A 23512-nucleotide genomic window follows, 5' to 3' on the forward strand; every position below is an offset into this window, starting at 1 on the left:
TTATTTCTGTGTGTGTGCGTCCTCCAGGAGGCCCCTGCAACTGTTCTTGTGCTTGACACAATGAAGATAATAATAACAGCATTTGTGGACAGGAGTATCTGGAAGCCTTCAATATTTATAGGGAAGCCCACTTTGACAAAGATTTTGCATCTCCATGACAGTAGCAAATACATTTCTAAATCCTGAACCTTCCTGGATGAGAGCCAAAGCTCTGTTATCTTCATCAGGAAATTATGTATAATTTTGATATACGCAAGACACCTTGTTGGAAGAAAAGTCATTAACACAGCATTCTGCTCTACTGAATCAATTTTTAAAAACTATCAAGAGTAAGCAGAACCTACATATCTATCTATCTATCTATCTATCTATCTATCTATCTATCTATCTATCTATCTATCTATCTACCTACCTACCTACCTAACTATCCATCCATCATATTTCCCATTAAAATACAAATTCCTTTAGGATAGGAATTTTTCTTCTCTTATATTTGTATCACAAGTATTAATAGCTAGTATTAATAAGTACTAAAATGCTCATTGATTGATCCTATGCCCTATGATAGACCATTTCCCTGCCTGTAATATCAAAGTTAGGAAGGAAGTCAAATAAATGTGACTAAGGCTTTTCTCTTTGCTATATGATACCTGGTCCTCTTTCGCATAACTGAGTGACCCTTTTGTGTGGGACAGGACCCAATAATAATTTTGCTAATGTTGGGGCAAGTGACAGAAGTCTGGCAAAAGCTGGATAACAGATTCAGAATCCATCTTTCTCTAGATTGTCAATCATTCAGTCAATAAAATCTTAAGTGCCTATTATGTGCCAGGACTTAGCACTATGAATACAAAGAAAGGCAAAAGACAGTCCCTTGGGGATCTCAAGATCTAATGAGAAAGACTGAGATAAACAACTATAATTACAGAATAACTGGGAAACAATCACTGGAGGGAAGGCAATAGAACTAAAAGGGATTGAGTAGGATTTCTTATAGAAGGTAGGATTTTAGCTGGGATTTGAAATAAGCTAGGTGGCAGAGATAAGGAAGGCAAGCATTTCTAGCCCTGGAATAAGATGAAAATGACCTTCTCTCCCTTTCTCTTTCCAGCTACTGAAAACCAGATCATTGAAGGCCCAGATCATGCACATTCTATCTCTTTTCCATGCTCTTTAGTCATTTCAGTCATATCTAACTCTTTATGATCCTTTTTGGGTTTTTCTTGGCAAAGATACTGGAGTGGTTTGCCATTTCCTCCTCTGGCTCTTTTTACAGAGGAGAAAACTGAGCCAAACGGGGTTAAGTGTCTTGCTTAGGGTCACACAACTAATAAGTATTTGAGGTCATAGTTGAATTCAGGTCTTCCTAACTTCAGGCCTAGCACTCTGTCCACAGCTCCATGCTGCCCCATGATCCCAATTATCTGTGTCCCCTCAGCCCTTGCTCTCCTCCTCATGCCTTTGCTTATCTCAGGTTGTCTCAAAGACCTTGTCTTGTGAATAAAAATAGATCCACAATAAAGCCTATTGCTTTGTACTTATCCCTCACTCCACTTCTCTAAAGACCCTTCAGTTCATTGGATTAGAAAAAAGTTTTCACTTGGCTCTTGCAGTCTCTCTTGTAAATCCTCTCAGCTCCTTTTTCACAGCATATGNACACACACACACACCATACTGGTGATGTACCATAAAGGTGTACTCTAAAGGGAAATATTACTTATGAAAACCTATTTCCTTTTAATGTCCTTACCAAACTTCAATATATGTATTCTTATTCTCATGTAAATTTTATAGATAAGAAGGTAAATATATAGGTTGGTAGTTGATACTGGGTTCTAGGATCAGATTTGGAAATGGAAGAGAACTTAAAAAATCAAGTTCAACCTCCTCATTTACTGATGAATTGAGGCCCAGAAAAGTTAAAATTACCCAGACCATACAGAAAAGGGTTTGAACTCAGGTCCTCTGACTTCAAAGCCAGTTTTCATTGCACCATGTGACACATCTTGCCTTTGGTGGGGTGGAGGCTAGAAAAATTGTCTAAGATTTTTCCCCACACTTTTCCAGGGGGATTGCTCTCTTCCCAGACTCAGTCAGACCTACCACTTCAAGCAGGCACTCTTCCTCTGGGTACACTGGGTCTAGTCCAGCTGCTTTCGGCTGTCCTTATTTTTATCAGTGCCTTTCTATCTTTTCTCTACATCTATCTGAGGCTATGATGCTACAGTTCAGTGATGAGGGTCTTCATCTCTTGATGATGGCAAGAACTGGCTCTAACAGCTTTTACCAATCTTTTGTCTGTTTTCCTACTGTTCATAGGATAACTCTATTTAGTTGGATCACTGTAACAAAGCTCATTAAACTTGTTTTACTATATCCTGCACGTTTTTAAAAGAAAATATTTGTCATAATACAAAACTGTTCTCTATAAGACTTAATCAAAAAGTTCATGTTATAAATCTATTGTTTTCCCAAGCTTCCATATATCTCCACCTGGCAAGTATTTGCTGACTAAGGCACTTTATTATTTGGTACCCTCGGTTTGACAATTAATTTATATTGGTTAAACATTGGTGTGAAATTATAACCGAGCCTTTGCTTCTTTCCACATCGCCCCTCCTCCCCACTTTTTTTTGCCAACTTGTTATAGTAAAAGCTAATGAGTTGTATTCAATTTTCTCTTTCATAGTCTTATATTCATTTTAATGTTTTGTTGTTGTTGTTTTAAACCCTTACCTTCCATCTTAGACTCAATACTGTATATTGTTTCTAAGGCAGAAGAATAGCAAGGATTAGGCAATGGGGATTAAGTGACTTGCCCAGGTCATACAGCTAGGAAGTGTCTGAGGTCACATTTGAATCCAGGACTTCCCCTCTCTAGGCCTGGCTCTCAATCCATTGAGCCCCACCAGCTGCTCCCATTTTAATGTTTGCTCTAACAAACTAGCAGTCAAGACTATGCAAAAACAGCGGATTCAAGTAACTCCCACATCAAAAATGCACTTTCCTATTGTTTGCCTTAGTACAGCCTTCCTATTTTTCTAATAAATAATATATAAAGGCATTAGGCTTCTATGTAGCCTAAGCCTTCTGATTCTTTATTCCTTATTCATTTCTCACTAGGCTGCAATTCAGTCCTCTCCATCTTACCCCCTTAAAACCTCTTTTCCCAGAAAGATCATTTTAGCACTGGAATTTGTGCCTTGAAAGTCTCTGCAGTTCCTCCTAAAACCATTTAAGAAGGGTGCCCAGATCAGCTATCATTTCATTCCTCAACAAGACACAAACTGGACTCCTCCATCATGTCCTAAATCAGAGTACCTAACTTCTTTTTTCACTGTTTAATTTGCTCTTCAGAATATAAACTCCCTGAGGGCAAGGGTTCTTTCTTTTTGCTAGTATTTGTGATTTTTGTGCTTAACACAGTACCTAGAATATAAGCACTAAATGTTGATCAACATTTATTGTCTGAATTATTTCTGATCTGTATTTTCCAATATTCTTCATCATCCTGATCTATTTCCATCATGGCATTTAACCTTACCACCAAGTATCAGAATATATATTAAGACCCTCAAAATCAAATCCTTTGTACAATTCTTACCTCTTTATTCTGTGCAACAAATGTTTGTGCCTAATATTACTTTCATGGTACTCTTTTAGCAAATACTCATCACAAATAAAATGCAATACCCAATGAATGAGCCAGGACCAGAGACTGGGTTCAAATATGGCCTTAGACACTTCCTACATGTGTGACCCTGGGCAAGTCACTTGACCGCCACTGCTTAGCCCTTACTACTCTTCTGCCTTAGAACCAATACACAGTATTAATTCTAAGATGGAAGCTAAGGGCCCTCAAAAAGTTAATTAATTAATCAAAAATACCCAATGGATGGCCTGATGAGAATTTATTACCTCTGGATGCACAATAAAACTGAGTCCTCTATTTACCTCACTCAAAGGGAAAGTTGTAAGCCATCCTTGGCTTTAGCTATAATTTTATTCTGCCTTTAATTTTCATTTATAACAAGAATATATATATATTCAGTTTCTCTCATAGCATGCCCATATATTGATCGCTGGACAAAGACCTCATACTTTGAGTACCAGTAATATATTTAATTTTTATGTATGACCAGCTTATTCCTCAAAGACAATGCCTCACTCAGCTCTCAAAAGGCGTTAATAGTATAAGCTCTAGCTGGTTCTAGTATGTAGGACAGGCTTCAAGTTTAAGTCCAGCCAACAGAATGATTATATGCTTTCTGAGGCCCAGTCTAGTTAAGTATGGAGAAAGGCTCATCATTAGTAGTTTGGCCACTTGGTGATGGTGAAATTTTAGTTACAGAAATTCATAATTCAAAGAAAAATATAAAACTGTCTTCAATCCCATGCAAGCCCTTTCAGGCTCTATAGGACAGTAGAAGAGTGACAAGAACCCTTATTTGAACTGTCTATAAATTTTAACTAAGCTGTCTGTTTGATGGGAGTCAATCTTTTGAAAGAAGTCAATCTTATTAACAGCTTATCATTTAAAATAATAGAGTCAAAGTAGGGAATTACTTAGACTGGATTTTAATTTCACTCTTCTACAGAGGAAATAAATAGAAATTCTAGATAACTTTGGAATTCAATCAGCTCCAATTTCACAAAGAACAAAAGATAGTCTTATTTTTTAAATGTCAGAAATCTTCAGACATTATGTTAAAGCAATACATATACCTCTATGATTATAGCAAATTTCTGATACCCAAGTTATTATCATATACCTAACTATTAGCTCCATGCTTGATTCCAATGACTACCAGCTAAACTTAGTGGACTTTTTTAAAACCAGGAATCAATGTTAGGAAAAAAGTTCTAGATCATTCCCAATAATCTACAAAGTCTAATAGTTGATTTATTTTTCTCCTAATCACTTATTTATAATAATCCTATCACAGAAGAAAATAATTTTAAAATCTTTTCAAAATCTGGTAAAGTGAAATAGGGGTTCCTAAAATTCAATGGTTTAGAACTTACTAAATCTTCAGCAAACGATGAAGGATCAAATAAGGTCATATCAGAGTGCAACTGATTTGCTTTTTCTTTACCCAAGTCTGAAGCCAAAACAAGAAATTGGGCATCTAGGGCTGCTTCTCTTGCTTGAGACACTGTGCAAAAGAGAAGAAAATCATTAAGATACAAATGAAAGAACAGCCAAAGTGACTGAATTAAAAATATTAGCCACAAGAATAATTATACCCCCAATCAATTTGTTGCTGGACATTTTCACTTGGGATATGCTATCCGCAGAAACTAAATATTGCCTTTCTCCTAACCAGACATTCTATCTCTGCTCTCTGCGCAAGGCTACCCTTCTGTCTAGAACATTCTCCATCTTCATTGCTACCTTTTGGAATCCTTCCTCTTAAGGCTCTATCCAGGAGCCATTTCCTTTATGAAACCTTGCTGGATCCCCCCAGTCAGTAATATCCTTTCTCTGAGGATCAAAGATCTATAACTGGAAGAAATTCTAGAAGCCATTTAGTCTAACATTCTCATTGTACCCCTGAGGAAACTCAGGCTTTGACACCTATGTCACACCGGTAAAAGCTGCCAAAGGTGGGATTTAAACCTACTTCTTTGTGCCCAGTCATTGTCCTTTTTTCCCACTATCCTATGCTATCTTTTAAATGACTTTCTATTCATATGTATGCAGTATTTAAAATCCTTGAAAGGCCTATTTCATTTTTTATCTTTACATGTCTATCATTTCACACAGGGCCTTGCACAAAACAGATTTTTTTGCACTGAATTTGCTAAAACAGAACTCTTATTTCTTTACCTAAATAAAATTATTCTTTTCCCTATTTCTGTTACTTATTATTTTCCCAGCCATAGGTTTAATTAAATCTCAGTCATTTCTGATTATTTTCTCCTCCCCTATATCCAGTCATGTTTACTACAATTCATAAATGGATAACTGCTATACAGCATTAATCCTAAGTGATACAAAAAGGCACAAGTTTCAATCAATGTTAGGCAAATGGTTAAAGAAACCATGGTACAGGAAAGTAATGGGTTATTACTGAACTATAAAAAATGATGAAGAACAAAGTAAGCAGAGTCAAGAGAGTGCAGAAAATAATAAAGATACAAGTAAAACAATACTGAAAGACAACACAATTCAGATAAAAACAATAACCAACCCCTTCTTACAAAGCTCTCCTTTTGACAAATTTGATATCAGTAATTTGAATATAGTTACGCCATTAGTCATTTTAATATTCCTGGTTAAATTTAAAGTAAGGCATTACTAAAAACTATCACTTACCTCTGTTAAATAGCTGGTTGGCTTGTTCAAGCGCATCTGTTAATTTGTTGCTTTTTGAACTCAGCATATCTTCTCGTTGTTCTATTTTAAAAATACGTACTTTAGAAAACTGAAACATTTACTAGTATATCCTTGACAAAACTAAACAGCTATAGCAACTACTTCTTAAGGTCCTGTTTCCCACTGTTTCAGAAATTATCATGAAGATCCTTGGCACAAAGGTGGTTTACTGTTTGTTTTAGAACAGCCTAACAAATGTGGGATCCTTATTCCTTTATCTTCTAACTATTTTTTTTTGACATCTAATGAGCTCACACTCATATAACTAGCCTACAAAGGGTATGTAGTATGGAGTTTTAAAATGACTGCATCAGGAGTCAAAAGTACCAAGTTCTTTTTTTTTTTTTTAAACCTTTACCTTCTATCTTAGAATCAATATGGACTATTTTTTTATAAGGCATAAAATGCCAAGGATGCAATTAGGGAGGAGGGTAAGTGATTATTTGAGGCCAAATTTGAACCCAGGACACCTTCAGTCTCTAGGCTTGATGCTCTATCCACTATGCTACCTAGCTGCCCCAAAAGAACTGAATTCTACTCCAAATTTTGCACTTTTACAAACACCTTGGTCAAATTACTCTTCATTTTGGTTCTTACAAATGAAAAACGGAGACAACCTTGCTTTGAGAATATTTTGGAAAACAGATTTAAGGTATGATTTGCATATGGTCCTAGTCTGTAATCTCTAGCAACTGTTCTGCAATTTTTAATCTCAGAGTTACCTGGGACACTGAGAATGACTTGGCCAGGGTCACATAGCCTGTATGAGTGAGAAGGAGGGCTTGAAACCGCTTCCAGTCTCAGCAGTCAGCTCTCTATTATGGCCTGTTGCATCTACTTATATATGGTGGGGCATTAACACCAATATCAATTCATGATTATTATTATTAAGTACATAGTATAATAGTCTTTAAAAGTCTGAAAAAGGAAATTTTGTAAAGCACCGAGTGCTACATCAAAGTACTCCAGGGCAAAAAAGGCCCTCTGAGATTGTCAATTCCAGCCTCTTCATCCCAGGAAGGAGACTGAGGTTCAGAAGTGTGAATGGCTGTTCCAAGACCACACTGACCTCAAGCCAAGCTTACCTTCTCTCCCCAACAGGCTAGTGTGATCTTTTCATACTATTCCACTACTTCATACTCTCCTTCTGCCTTTTCGGTGGTTATTTTCTGAGATCCCAGCACTATGTACCCTTTGTTGCCTTTCTTTTTAAAAACAATCTCAATATGTGTGACTTGGACAATTGCTAGCACCCTCCAGCTGTCTAACTTGGAACCAATAGTTCATATCAATACTAAGACAGAAGGTAAGAGTTTTAAAAAGACAAAACAAGCAATCCTAAAAGCTGCTAAAAACAAATTCAGCCAGGGAGTAGGCAACTGAAATTGAGGAAGAAAAAGAGAACAAAAATAGCATCTCACATTTATAAAGTACTTTCTTCAATAGTCCCTGTGAAGTACTCAAGTATCAATTGTATTTTGGATAGAAAACAGTTCAATTATCAAGCACTTATTAAGTGTCTGCTATGCACCAGGCACTGGACTAAGTGAAGATTTAGCATTTAGTCCAAGTATTACTGCTATTTTAAAGATGAGAAAAGAGCAATATGAAGTGTCTTGCTCAGGATGATATATATAACCGCTGAGTTCAAATTCATATATCTGTTGTGACCCTGCCTCAGTTTGCTCTCCTGTAATGTGAGGAAAATAGCATCTACCTCTGCTGGCTGGGAAGATAAAATGAAATGTTTGCTTGTAAAGTGCTTTGCAAACCTTTAAAGGCAAGTTTAATCATGTCCAATTCTTCTTCATCTGGGGTTTTCTAAGCAAAGTGGTTTGCCATATTCTTCTCCAACTCATTTTACAGTCTGAGGCAAACTAGGGCTAATCAACTTGTCCAGGTTCACCCCACTAGAGTCTGAGGCCAGATTTGAACTTGGGAAAAATTAATCTTTCTGATTCTAGGCCTACTGCTCTACCCACTACACTACCTTGCTGCATATTACTAAACACTCATTACTAAGGTGATTCTGGCTAGGGGTCTGCTATTAACCCCATTGTATGGATGATATGGGGCAGCAAGGTGGTAGGGATGGAAGAGAGCTGGAGTCAGGAAGTCCTGAGTTCAAATCCAGGTTCAGACACTGTTCAGCTGTGTGACTGTGGGTAATGGCCTGCCTCAGTTTGCTCACTAGTAATACAGGAATAACAGTATCTACCTTCCACGGTAGTAGTGAAGATAATATGTTGGTTAGCAAACCTTAAAAAACATTTATTAAATACATACTAATATTATTCATTATTACTGTGATTCATTAGTTGTGAAGATGATAGGATGGTGGTTTTTAAAGCACTTTACAAACTTTAAAATGTGATAATACATACTGTTATTAAATGTTTATTGCTTTGATTCAGGGTGCTATTAATCTCAATGGACAGATGACTAGAGCAGGGGGGAAGAGCTCTATCTAGTTAAGATGTCCAGAGTTCAAATCCAGCCTAGCCGTGAGACCCTGGGCCAGTCACTTCAGTTTTCTGCAGCGAAAAACGGCGATTACATCAGCCCCCCTCCCTTCCAGAGTAGCAGTAGGGGACCAAATGAGATCCTAAGTGTAAAGCGCTTATTAGCACAGAGAAAGCTTAACACCATCTTAGATGGAGGGAGAGAGCTCCTCCTCCGGCAGTGGAGGTCGCCCCCTCCTCTCGAAAAACCCCTCCCCGCCCCCCTCGCTCCCCCTACCCTACTACCCCGGCTCACGCTGCACATTGTGAATGAGCTCGCGGTACTGGTGGCGGATCAGGCGCCGATTGCAGTCGTCTCCCTCCAGCTCGAGGTTCGGCTCCGAGGCTCCGGGGGTCGGGCAGGTGTCGTCCTCCGCCGTCTCGACGCCATCGCCCCGGTCGTCCATCCCCTGGCTGCGCTGCGGAGTCCGGCAGCCACTTGCCTCTCGCGGAGCGGGCGGGAGCGAATCTCGCTGCCTGCTGGTGCCTGCCCGGGCAGCCCCGCGACCGTAGTTGCCCGACATGGCCCCGGACCCACTATTTCTTTTCTGAGGAGAGTAACTGTTAGCAACCTGCGAGGGGAAGAGGGGGAGGGGAGGAATATGGACTGCTGCGCGTGCGCAGCAACACCCGGCGGCTTCCCGCTTTCTGGATTAGTTAACTTCTCTTCCTGTTCCAAATTAATGAAAGAGGGACGGTGGCCCAGAAAGCACAAAATGCGTTTTCTTTCTAAACGGAGAAGGTGGATGCAACACTCCTAGGGGAAGGTTGGCTCTTCTTTCGTACGTCTGTGGTAGTCCTGGAGGTTTCTCAGGACAATATTTTCAAATGCAGAAAATAAAAGGCATGGGTTACAAAGGAGGTGAAACACGGTTACCAAAATATATTATATATATATAAACAATTTCATTTACTCTAGATGAAGAACTTCTGCAGAGAGGGAGGAGTTTGCAGGCCACATCCCATGCAAACGCCCCAGGCTGGTGACTTCCTTATTTTGCTTAGCAACGTGCGCCCCTCCCCCCACCTTTTTTAATGTTTCCACTTTTCATAAACAACATGTGGATATCCAGTAATTTTCACATTTTATCCTAACAGAAATAAGGAGTTATTGCAATGTTTATAACATATAAATCTTAAATGTACAATAAAATTGCATCCCAAAGAGCTGATTAAATCCTTTTTGGAGGTGTCCACATCAGTTATCTTTATAACAAAGATAAACATATTGTGATGAATGGGTTGTTTGTTTTTTAGTAAAACAAACTTCTTGTTATTGGTATTGCTACTAATAAGTTTTTTCCATGATCCACTGTAGTGATATCTTGTCATTGAAACAAACTAGCAGTTTGTACCTATTTCACCTAAATAAGATGTTACAAATAGCAGTGAAATTTATATTGCGTTGTTTAATATAATTCTTTATTATTAGATAATTCTTTTTTCATCTATAGCCAAAACATTTCAGTAGTTCTTGTTCTACTAGAGTAAAATAAGATATATCTTCTTTGTAAATAGCAAATGGGTTAATTAGCTTAGCCATTATATTCATCTGCTAGTGTTTAGAAATATTCAAATCTTTAAAATAAACTTTTTTCATACTGGTCAAGTAATTAATAAAAGTTTAAATTTCATTTGCAAGGCAAGTTTTCTTACATCGGTAAACATAAAAATATCATTTTATAAATTTATTTTCCATAGCACAAAATCTTTCATTGTTGTTGAGTCTTGCTGACCCCATTTGGGGTTTTCTTGGCAAAGATACTGGAGTGGTTTGCCATTTCCTTTTCCAGCTCATTTTGCAGATAAGTAACTGAGGTAAAGGGAGTTAAATGATTTGCTCAGGGTCACATAGCTAGAGTCTGAGGCCAGTTTTGAACTCAGGAAGATGAATCTTCCTGACTCTAGGCCCAGCACTTTATCTACTGGGCCATCTAACTACACCAAATGTTTCATAAATGGCATTTTATTCTTCTGAATTGAAATATAAATTGGAAGACCTTGCACTGATATACTTATACAGTATATATAATATTATATATATTTATATATGTGTATATGTATATATATATAGAGAGAGAGAGAGTAAGAGAGAGAGTGAGTACAGTTTTAAAAAATTATTCATCAAATTACACATTTCAGGAGAAAATTTGTTTTATAAAACTACTTTATTATCACTAAAGAAAAATGATCATTTCTTCTCTTAGCTCACTCTTTGAAGCACTTTGACACAAGAAAACTAGGATATTTTAGAGCACTGTATGTGACCTGTGCTCTGCTCCAATGTCATATAATCTGTAAAGAAATTTCCTTTTAATGGATTTATTAGTAAAGCTGATTATTCTTTTAACAATTTGAAAAATTGTGTTACTACTCCTTCATATTTCTCAGTACGGTGAAACACAAGTAATGATCCCTCTGAGACATTTTTTCTAGCTTGAACTTTTACACTAGTTGTTTCTTCAGGATAACTACTATTCTCAGATTCTAGGGGTACCTCTGGTTCTACATTCCTAAAAGAGTTCATGAGCACCCCTTAGTAAGCTTTCCATTAACAGTCAGCTAAGAGACACAATTAGTTTTTAGCAAAAGCATTCACTATGACATAGCAAAAACAATAGTCACAAAACATTTCCTTGCACAAATCTGAGGTATACTCCCCACAATTACAAACAGAATGTGGGGAAAGAATAGGAACAAACTCTGAGTACACTGGTGGTGAGGCACACACATAGGGAACATGTTTCCAGAAAAACTCATGAATCTTGTGGTACAGGGATCTGAGGTCCTTTTTGTCCTCACAGAATCCTCACACTACTCCCTCCTAAGGAAAACACTCCATTGGGTTCCCTGGTTCTGCTCCTCTCTACTACCGAATTCTCATATAATAGGACTAATTCTTCAAATCCATGGTTAGCTCTTTTTTTTTTTTTGCTGCTCAGGGTCCTATTAAGGGAAGCCATTTCCTGCTTGGAATGCTGCTCCTCTCTGTGTCTATATCTCCATTGAGAGCAACTGTCTCTGCTCCCTGCTGGGAATTATTCAGACTGACTTGGAAATTTAGCTTTTGAAGGGTTATCAGAGCAACCAATGGAATGGCCTGTATGAATTCAACTAAGGCAAAAATAGTTTATGCTTTACATAGAAAGATACAGGACACGGGCATATTGGTACAGTTAATTTAATAGTTCTACTCCTCCCTTTCTGTTTCTAGGTCATCAGATAAACCATGCTCTTTGGATTTGCATTCCATAAGGATCACAGACAAGTGATTTGAACTTATTGGTTGTTGGTTTTCTTGTTGATTTTTTTCAGTTATGCCTCATTCTTCATGACTCCATTAGGAATTTTCTTGGCAAAGACACTGTATTGGTTTGCCATTTCCTTCTCCAGCCCATTTGACAGATGGGGAAACTGAGTCAAGCAGATGACTTGCCCAAGGTCACACAGGAAAATAAGTGTCTGAGACTGGATTTGGACTCAGGAAGATGAATTCCAATTTTACTTTCTTTTACTATATCCACTAATGGATTGAGGAAGATTAATTAATTATATAGACACTAAGCATCCATGTAATGCAATGTACATAAATTGTACGAAGCCAAATTGTAAAATAATGGTCATTGACCTGCTTTTCATCCTTATATCAGCTGAGCACCTTCAGTGCGGAATTCAATACAGTTCTCTGACAATATATCGTTTTCATTTTTAAAATCTATCAATTATACTGAAATTATCTTTATTATATAGTATTACTATAAACAAGTTTACAAAACAACAAATCTTTAATATCAGTTTTGAGACCATAGTGTGAATGTAATCATATTTTAGCCACTTTAACTCTATCTACCAGTTCATCCACCTGCCATTTTGAAGATTTTAATTTTGCAATTAATCAATCATAAAGTCTTTAGCAACATGAGCAATTATCTTTCTCACTATAATATCAGCAAATGGAACTATTCAAAGTTGCTTTGCACATGACTAGAGAAGAATCATTTTGATAATCAGAGATGCAGGTGGAACCAATGCTTCATCTAACAAACAGGACTTCTTACACTTAGCAATTCTGTAAGCAACCTTATATAATGCAAATTATAATGTTGCTTAGGTGGTTTTGCAAACATTTTGTTTTTGTTATTAGAAACATTTTTTTCTTGAAAAAATTGTTCTGACATTGCCAAGAGTTGTACAGTTAATTAGATTTCATATCATCTATGGTTAAAACATTCATACAAAGCAATTACAGTAGTCTATGTTCTCTATCAATAACAGTACATGAGATTCAAAGGATAAATATAATAGGTTGAATTAAGAGTTTTAATTTTGTGTCTTTTTTTGCTGCTTAAACTTTTCTTTGTTGTTTTTACTTATACTAGTTTCAGTTGCTCCAATGGAGCACTAGCGGATTTTCTCTTCAAACTTCTTATGTCTTTGTCTACTATGGATATCATTTCACTAAAAATTAGACACAAAAAGAATACAAAAAGAAATTTATGTTTAAATGTTGAAAATTTCAAATGGTTATGATTTTTCTTGAGCTATTTCCATTTTTAATAGTTTAAAAGTTCCCTATATATATTTGAGGGGAAATTAATTTGTTAAATTTTACTTGCCAAAATGAATTATATGAAGAAACATGAGATTGTGGTACTTTTTACCTTTAATAGAAAGTATTTTTAACTTTGAGATTATGTCAGATTCATAAACAGCAAGTAACACAACAGCACCACTCATCTGACATGACCCTATGCCAGTGGTGGTAGATTGTACCTACATCAAGATTCATCATACAGTAACTCAAAGTTGACTTAATTTGCTTATGCCATTGTAATATGGCCATCCCCCACATATAACAAGGTGGGTACAATGTGGCTCAAAGGGAGGCCAGGATAGATAGATATCTAGAGAGGGGCTAGAATTCTTACTTTTTTAAGTCTGGGGGATATAGTTTTTAGGTTCAAGCTATATAGCTTGAGACAAGGGCAAAGTCTGGTGAGGGAAGGATCAAGGGACTATGGTTTATTTTTCAAGGAGAAAATCCACTTCTTCATCAGAAATTTGGAGTAAAAAGACAATTCAGTTTATTTGTTTTGATGACAGGAATAACTTGTTCAGCTATATAACTGTAAATTGTGGAATAACATAATATTTGAGGAATCAACATTGTGAGTGACTCAAATGACTAAAGGGGAGACATGATGGGCATAAATAGGCAGCAACATATTAGCAATGAAAATTTGTGCTCAAGAAGTAGCTAAAAAGTATTAGCCAAGAGCTGTATGGTTGGAAAAGCAGGTAGGACAATTATGTCTCAAGAGTGAGAGCTGAGTATAGGTCAATAGTGTGAGTACAATACGGTGGTCGTTTCTGGTCTACATCCCCAATCATGTCTGCATCAACCCATGTGTTCAAGCAGTTGTTTTTCTTCTGTGTTTCCACTCCTGTAGTGCATGAAAGGAAGAGTATTTTGTGATAAACAAGAAAGATATGCCAAAGTCAAGTTGTGAAGGGCTTTAAAAGCTTTTTTAAAAAGTTCTTATTTGAATTAAAAACAAACTATTCCTTCCATCTTAGAATCAATATTGTGTACTGATTCCAAGCAAGGGTCAATTGAGGCCCAGGACCTCCTGTCCCTAGACCTGCCACTCTACCACTCAGTAACCTAGCTGTCCCCCCACTTGAATATTTCTCCAATATTTTAATTTTGAATGTAGTGTTGTTTCTATAGATAAGAGGAAACCCTTGAAGTTTTTGGAGTAGTGGAATGTGATGATCAGACTTATGTTTTAGGAAGATCACTTATGTGGTTGTATAGAGGATAAATTGCAGGAGGATACTTGAGACATAGTCCAGCAAGAAGGCTATTTCAGTGGTCTGAGAGAGAAGCCATGGGAGCCTGAACTGCAGTGGTGACTATATAAGTATAGAGAAGGGGATGGATATGAGAAATGTAAATAATGAATTAATAAGATTTGTCAGTTGATTATATAAAGAAGTCGAGGGTAGATGAAGAATTAAGGAGGATTGTGAATTTGCTCAATTCTCGACCAAGAAAAATAAGAAAAGCTTGGATTAATCATCATTGTAGTAGCAACTACAAAGGAGATATTATGTCCAAAGTTTCATATGGCTGCCAGTGATTTCTAAGTACTTGGAAGGCTAAGAACAAAAAAATTATTCTTAAGATTCTATTTGGGGAAAAAAAAGATTGAATTATTGAGTTAAATCTTATACAACCCATATCCATGATACTCTCTATAATATATACATTATATAGACTAGGTCTTATTACTCTAAATACTTTAAAAATTAAAATCTTTATATGAAAAGGAACTCCAGTAAATGGATTTGATATTTCTACCAACTTGATTCAGTGAAATATTAGACCAAAGATTTTTGGATAGTCCTTTGAAGTTGGCAAAAATGTGACAATTTCTTCAAAGAAAAAAAGTAGAAAGAACTGTACATAGAGTACTAATTTTCTCTGTTGTCTGCTCCAGGTTAAAAAATTATGCAAGAATTACTCATCTTTACAAAATGGTTTCATTATATGCTAAACTGATGACAATGGTAACATAAATGAATGGCATTAGACCAGTTCTACAAGTTAAGAGTAGGACTCAAGATGTACCTGAACTGATAAGATCTTTTTTTCTTTCTTTCTTTCTTTCTTTTTTTTTTTTTTTTGGGTAGAAGAGTGGTTCTACTTGGTTCTTTTTAAGAAATTTCATCTTCATTCAAGTGTATGTGAAGAAAGGGTATTAGGAAAGTAGATGACATACTATCTACTAAAATATTCCCATTTCCTCAAGTTATAGCCCAGCAAATCATAGTAGAATGAATATTTCATAGCTTAACAACTTCCATACTTCACTATGCCAATGTACCTATAAGCTAGTCAATATGTTTCCTTTAAATAAAGATGATAACATATACTTATCCTGTGAGATCCTTTTACCATTCTAAAAGAACTGACCAAAATATAAACTAATACAATCATTGTAACAACCCTGTAAGGTAGGCTTATCGGGAATACTAGTGTTTCCAATTTACAGATGAAAAAACTGAGACTCAGAGAAGTTATCATTTACTCAAGATTACATAGATAGTAAAAGACAGACAGATTACTGATACCTAGTCAAATGCTTTAATTATTAGATATTTTAGAACCTCACAATTTTAAATGATTTTAATCTTAAAGCTGATATTTCTTTCTTTGTTTGTTTGTTTATTTATTTTTTAAAACCCTTAAGTTCTGTGTATTGGCTCATAGGTGGAAGAGTGGTAAGGGTGGGCAATGGGGGTCAAGTGACTTGCCCAGGGTCACACAGCTGGGAAGTGTCTGAGGCCGGATTTGAACCTAGGACCTCCTGTCTCTAGGCCTGACTCTCAATCCACTGAGCTACCCAGCTGCCCCTGATATTTTTTTAATTTGAAAAAATTTATTTAGAATATTTTTTCATGGTTCCATGATTCATGATTTTTCCCACCTCGCTTCCCTCTCCCTCCCAGAGCTGACAAGCAATTCCCCTAGGTTATACATGTATCATTGTTCAAAAACCTATTTCCATAGTATTCATATTTGTAGTAGAGCTATCTTTTAATATGAAGACCCCAATCATATTCCTATCGAATTACATGATCGATCATATGTTTTTCTTCTGCACTTCTACTCCCATAATTCTTTCTCTGGATGTGGATGACATTCTTTCTCATAGGTCCCTCATGGTTGTCCTGGATCATTGCATTGCTGCTAGTAGAGAAGTTCATTACGTTCAATTGTGCCACAGTGTATCAGTCTCTGTGTACAAAGAGCATGGCTATAAATATTTTTGTACATATATTTTTCCTTATTATCTTTTTTGGGTATAAACCCAGCAGTGGTATGGCTAGATCAAAGGGCAGGCATTCTTTTGAAGATCTTTGGGCATAGTTCCAAATTGCCCTCCAGAATGGTTGGACCAATTCACAACTCCACCAGCAATGTATTAGTATCCCAGTTTTGCCACAACACTTCTAACATTTATCACTTTCCTTTGCTGCCATATTGGCCAGTTTGCTAGGTGTAAAGTGGTGCCTCAGAGCTGTTTTTATTTTTATTTCTCTAATCAGGAGGGATTTAGGACACTTTTTCATGTGCTTATTGATAGTTTTGATTTCTTCAAGTGAAAATTGCCTATTCACATCCCTTGACCATTTGTCAATTGGGGAATGGCTTGTAAATTTAACTTAGTTCCTTATATATTTGAGAGATTATACCTTTGTCAAAGAGTTTTGTTATAAAGATTCTTTCCCAGTTTGTTGCTTTCTTTTGAAGTATTGGGATTACTATTTATCTTGTTGAGGAGGATGCTGTGGTAAAATACCACAAAATGGTATTTAATGTTCACAAAAGTATCTTTCAGTTCTTCTCTCAAAAGGAAAGCCAGGAACGACTTCCCTTCACCAGGCCAGTATATAATTTGCTTGGAGACTATATATATTGATATAAAAATCTATTTATTTATTTTTAACATATATGAGTATAAGGATTAGTAACAAGGAAAACCTTAACACTAAAAGGGAACTATATCTCCACCAAACTTACGTTTGCCTCAGGGCAAACTCTTCTGTCTCTTCAAGCTACTCTGAAATGCTTAGCACTACACTAAAAAAAAAAAACAAAAAACAACAAAACAAAACCCTAAAAGCTATCAGACTAAAACCTAACTAAAATCCTTTAAAAAATTGCTTAATATCGTTAACAGTGTCTCCAAGTAAATATAGAGTCAGTTAGCCCAAAGTTTCAACAACCCAGAAGGTTCCCAAAGTTCAGGCAAAACAGGCCTTTGGTCTTTCTCCTCCAAAATAACTTTCCAACAGAGCAGATATGACAGCTTCTTCTCCAGGATGATTTCTCACAGTCAGGCAAGTAGAAACCTTTGAAATGGGTTTGATTTCTTTCTCTCCTATAGCCACCAGAGAGCAAGGCTGAGTTGGGTCTGCCTCCACCAAAAGCTAGAGACCAACTCAGAGCTTAGTGATCAACTGTCAGAACTTTATCTGCTTCTCTCCTTCCAAGTTCTCATCTCACGCATGGAATTCTGTCTTGCCTTCAGTCTCAGAGAAACCTTCTTACAATTCCTTATCTTAATCAATATCTAATCAATATATTTCCTATTCCATTTCTACACCTTCTAATTTTGCTTGCATTGGTTTTGTTTGTACAAAACCTTTGTACAAATTTGACATAATCGAAGTCATTCATTTTATATTTTGTAATGTTCGCTACCTTTTGTTAAAGCTGAACTTAAAGATTAATGTCTCTAAAATGCTGGCCAAATCCTTTAACTCCCAGTCATTTAAAGTATTTAATATACTGGAAGGCAGCAAGGTGTAGTTCATAGACTGCTAAGTCAGAGTCAGGAAAACCTGGATTCAAGTATTACCTCTGGCATATTCTGGCTGTGTGTTTCTGGGAAGTCACTTAACCTCTCAGGGTCTAGGCAATTCTTAAGCATTAAGTTTCAGGGCAAGTGTCTATCACCATTGGTGGAAAGAATTTCCTTACTGGGAGTTCCCTATGTCAATGAAATTACAGGTCCAAAAAGATGGGAAGCCAGTGTTGGAGGGTTTGTTTAGAAAGATACACTGGTGCCCACTTGCTAGCTATGTAAATTGGCCCAATCATTCTGGAAAGCATGAAATTATGCTAAGAAAGTGACTAAAATGTTCACATTCTATGACCCAGAGAATTCATAGTTAGGTAGAGAGCCCAAAGAGCTCAATCACAAAAAGAAAGACCCTGTGTACTCTAAATGATTTTTAGCAATACTTTTTGTAGGAGTTAAAAAAATAGCAAAAAATGTGCATGCCTATTGATTGGGATAAATATTATAGTACATGAATGTTAGAATTATATAGAATATAATTAAATAGAATGTGATAGAATCTTAGCTAGGTGGTACAATGGATAGAGAAATCATGAAGATTCATTGTTCTGAATTCAAATTTGTCCTCAGATACTTAATAGCTGTGTGACCCTGGGAAAGTCACTTGATCCCTGTTTGCCTCAGTTTTCTCATCTGTAAAATGAATTGAAGAAGAAAATGGCAAATCACTCTTGTGTCTTTGCCAAGAAAACCCCGAATGGGGTCAGAGACACAACTGAAACGACTGAACATCAACAATAGCCATACTATAAGATTCATTGAAAATGATGAGTATAAAGAAATTCAGAAAAATGTATATGAACTGATGCTAAGTAAGAAAGAATCAGGACAAGAATATACACAATGATTGTAATAGTATAAATGGAAATTACTATAACAACAAAATCATTTCAAGTTGAATGCAGTGAAATTATAATGACTAACCCAGATGCCACAGAAGAAATATGAGAAGTCTCCTTCTCTGCTTCTATTAAGAGGTGGGAGTCTGGGGGAGAGCCCAGAATATTGATTTGCAAGATATCTTTTTTCAGTTTAAATATATTTATTTATTTATTTAGTTTGTTTGTTTGTTACATTAAAGTACCCATGTATTTCTTTCCCTCACTTCCCTCCCCACATTAGAGAAGGCATCATTTGATTAAAAAAAATGTATGTATATATGTATATCCTGAGTTCAAATCCAGGGCTATCTACTATTCCACACTGATTCTTTTTTTTTATTTTTATTTATTTTTATTTTTGTTAAAACCCTTATCTTCCGTCTTAGAGTCAATACTGTGTATTGGCTCCAAGGCGGAAGAGTGGTAAGGGTAGGCAATGGGGGTCAAGTGACTTGCCCAGGGTCACACAGCTGGGAAGTGTCTGAGGCCAGATTTGAACCCAGGACTTCCCTCTCTAGGCCTGGTTCTCAATCCACTGAGCTACCCAGCTGCCCCCTACACTGATTCTTTAGTGTCTTCTCCTGCCCATTTTAATTAAACATGTGACAGCCTATCTATGATAAACAGAAATGATATTTTCCAGTAAATAGATATTTTAAGATGGCCAAAAGCAATTGAAGACTGTTGAGAGATAAATTTGACTCAGAGCCTGTTGTCTTAGAAAGAACAGAGAAAGAAAGGGAGCCAGGAGACCATGAATCAAGTTTCAGGCTTGCCACAGAGCTGGCTGGGCAAGCTGTTTAAGTATTATCTCTCCTGCCCTTATTTGCTTCGTCTGTACCAGTGATTCCCAAAGTGGGTGCTACCGCCCCCTGGTGGATGCTGCAGTGATCCAGAGAAGTGGTGATGGCCACAGTTACATTTATCTTTCCTATTAATTGCTATTCAATTTTTTAAAAAATTAATTTCCAGGGGGCTAAGTAATATTTTTTCTGGAAAGGGGGTGGTAGGCCAAAAAAGTCTGGGAATCACTCCTCTATACAGTGCCTAAGAGGGTGGGACTAAATGATTTGTGATTCCTTCCAGAACTATGTCTATCATCTTTTAAACTATTCTATGCCTTCATATCTCAATTTAAAAAATAAAAAACATAGTCACTTCTATATATTCTATAGTATTCCTTCAAAGACACAGTGTGGAAAGAACTCTGCCTTTTGAAGCAGATGGTGTGGATTACAATCATTTTTAAAATTTAAAATTTATTTATTTACTTGTTTGTTACATTAAAATTCTCTGGTAACTCCCTCCATCTATCCCCTGAAGGCATAATTTACCAAAAAGATGTATATATTTGTAAAATTATGTCTTGCTTGTTTCTGTTTAACAATTCTTTCTCAGGAAGTGGGCATACACAAATCATTCTTTAAACAATATTTCTGTTGATGTATATAATGCTCTCTTGGTTCTGCTCCTTTCCCTCTTCATAATTTCATGTAGGCCTAGCCATGTTTTTTTTTTTTTATTAACCTCATCATTTCTTTTTTTTTTTAAACCCTTAACTTCTGTGTATTGGCTCCTTGGTGGAAGAGCGGTAAGGGTGGGCAATGAGGATCAAGTGACTTGCCCAGGGTCCCACAGCTGGGAAGTATCTAAGGCTGGATTTGAACGTTGGACCTCCTGTCTCTAGGCCTGACTCTCAATCCACTGAGCTACCCAGCTGCCCCCCTGCTCATCATTTCTTACTGCACAAAAGGATTCCATCACAATCATATAGCACAACTTGTTTAGCCATTTCCCAAATTGATGGGCATTTCCTCAATTTCCAGTTCTTTGCCACCACAAAGAGAGCTCCTATCAATATTATAGAACATATAGATTCCTTTCCTTTTTCTATCATCAACTTAGAAATCGGCCTTAATTAGTGGTATTGCTGGATCAAAGGTTATACAATTTTATAACTCTGGGCATAATTCCAAATTGTTCTCCAAAACATATGGATAAGTTATCAGTTCCACCAACAGGGTATTAGCTTCCTCATTTTCCCACATCCAATGTGTAAGATTTGCTGAAATATTTTTTTTCTTATTCTTTGTTATAAGGGGCTGTATCTCTGGAAGAAGACACTTCCTCTTGACATAGATTTCTAGATCTCAAACCAACTCATATTTGTACAATGCTTTCATGTGATCATAGAGATTAATAGGAATGATGAGTAGGAGAGAAAAAAACAATTTCAAAAAGTTACAATATCAGAAAGTTTTTTTCTGTATATTTATTTGAACTTGAACACTGAGTAATTATGTCACAGGAATAGATTGGAAATGTAAATGATATGAAAGCATAAGATGTCAATAAAAATGTTTTAAAACAAAAAAAATTATTAGACCCGCCAAAAAAAAAAAGTTTATACACCCAAAGGGCTTTAAAAGACTGTCTGACTTCTGATCTAGCCATACCACTGCTGGGTTTGTACCGCAAAGATAAGAAAAAATACATGTACAAAAATATTTATAGTCGCGCTCTTTGTGATGGCAAAAAATTGGAAAATGAGGGGGATGTCCCTCAATTAGGGAATGGCTGAACAAATTATAGTATCTGATGGTGATGGATTACTATTGTGCTAAAAGGAATGATGAACTGGAGGAATTCCATGTGAACTAGAAAGACCTCCAGGAATTGATGCAGAGTGAAAGGAACAGAGCCAGAAGAACATTGTACACAGAGACTGATACACTGTGTTAAAATAGAACATAATGGACTTCTGTACTAGCAGCAATGCAATGACCCAGGACAATTCTGAGGAACTTATGAGAAAGAACACTATCCACATTCAGAGGAAGAACTGTGGGAGTAGAAACACAGAAGAAAAACAACTGCTTGAACACATGGGTCAATAGGGATATGATTGGAGATGTAGATTCTAAACGATCACCCCAGTGCAAATATCAATAATATGGAAATATGTCTTGATCAATGACACATGTAAAATCCAGTGGAATTGCACATTGGCTGGGGTTGGGGGTTTGGGAGATTGGAGGGGAGGGAAAGAACATGAACCATGTAAATATGGGAAAATATTCTAAATTAATTCATTAAATAACATTAAAAAAAAGTTTTATAATATGGTATGAGAATTCTCTTCAATGGTCCAGGAATAAAACCTCTTCATAGTCTCAGAGAACTGCCCACAGCTCAGACAGGTTACGTGTCCTGCGTACATAATGTCATACGTAATAAATGTCAGAGGCAATATTTGAATTCAGATCAATGCTATTTCCCCTGCTGAGGCACAAACTTTTTGCAATACAAACTTAAAAACTTAAAAAAAAAAATCTCATGAAGACAGGTCTCCTTTTAAAGTTGAATAAAGAGGGATTTAGTTAACGCATTTGAAGGAAAAAAAAAACACTGTTTTTTTTTTAATGAAACCTACAGGGGCATGACGTGCCACTGCGTACCAGGAGGTCCATTAACTTCACAGGTTATTTTCCACCCCCTCAGTCTTAGTGTAAAGCACAATTTGGCCAAGTCCAAGTATAGGGCTATTTCAATTAAATAAACTGCTTTAGAGTGTCCAGAATGCCTTCGTTTTCCAAAGGGGCTGCGATACTTTCAGTCGGAGAAAAGGAACACCGTGCGCCCCCCCCCCCGCCCCGCCCCCCCTCAGCCCTACCTGAAAGCTGTTATTCTTGTGTTATTCTCATCTTGCGACTGAAAATTCCTTTTGAGAACTGACGTGTCACAGCAGTAAAGCTCCCAGGGTCAGATTCCTTACACTTCGCCGCCATCCAGCATAGTGTTCTCAACCTTTAGCCAACTCACATTTATAGAACGCTTGCTTTCATGTGATCCTCGGGGTGAAAAGAGGGACTATGAATCGGGAGAGAGAAAAACAGTGGTGAAAAGTTATAAAATCAGGAAGAGAGTGGTCTTTTTTCCCTTATTCTTATTCATGCTAGAACAACAGCTGGTAAGTAAGTCACAGATCCTATTTTCTTTATTCCTTTAATGAACATGTACTTTGAACTACTTTGGCAACTGAGATTAGAAGGATAAATGTTGAACAGTCTTTTTTTTTTTTCCTCATACAGTGAAATTTAAAGTTCATTTGTGCTTCCATTTTTGTTTTTCTTTTTGCTTTTTAAATAAGATAGTTGTTACTTCTTCTCCTAAAAATAGCCAGTGATTTTTAAAGCAAAACAGTGGCAACTATCCCAGTTTTTTTTGAGCCTCAGTTTCTTCATCTTTTAAATGAAAGGGTTGAGCTAAATGTCCAAGGGTCCCTCCTTTCCAAGCTTAAAATTCTACTATTTAAAC

At 36.6% G+C, this 23512-nt stretch overlaps 1 protein-coding gene across 1 annotated transcript in view; it reads right to left on the minus strand.

Moving 5' to 3' along the window:
- NSMCE4A (NSE4 homolog A, SMC5-SMC6 complex component) overlaps positions 1-22958 on the minus strand; it is a 44248-nt gene extending 21290 nt beyond the window's left edge. Inside the window, exons 1-4 of the mRNA XM_044665635.1 lie at positions 22869-22958; positions 9137-9452; positions 6320-6400; positions 5026-5156 (exon numbers count right to left, since the gene is read on the minus strand). Of these exons, the coding sequence (XP_044521570.1) occupies positions 5026-5156; positions 6320-6400; positions 9137-9404 (480 nt within the window). The 5' untranslated portion in view covers positions 9405-9452; positions 22869-22958. The remainder of the gene's footprint in view (positions 1-5025; positions 5157-6319; positions 6401-9136; positions 9453-22868) is intronic.
- Positions 22959-23512: the final 554 nt, after the last annotated feature.

Source organism: Gracilinanus agilis, chromosome 2, assembly GCF_016433145.1.
Source record: "Gracilinanus agilis isolate LMUSP501 chromosome 2, AgileGrace, whole genome shotgun sequence".
Taxonomy (NCBI): domain Eukaryota; kingdom Metazoa; phylum Chordata; class Mammalia; order Didelphimorphia; family Didelphidae; genus Gracilinanus; species Gracilinanus agilis.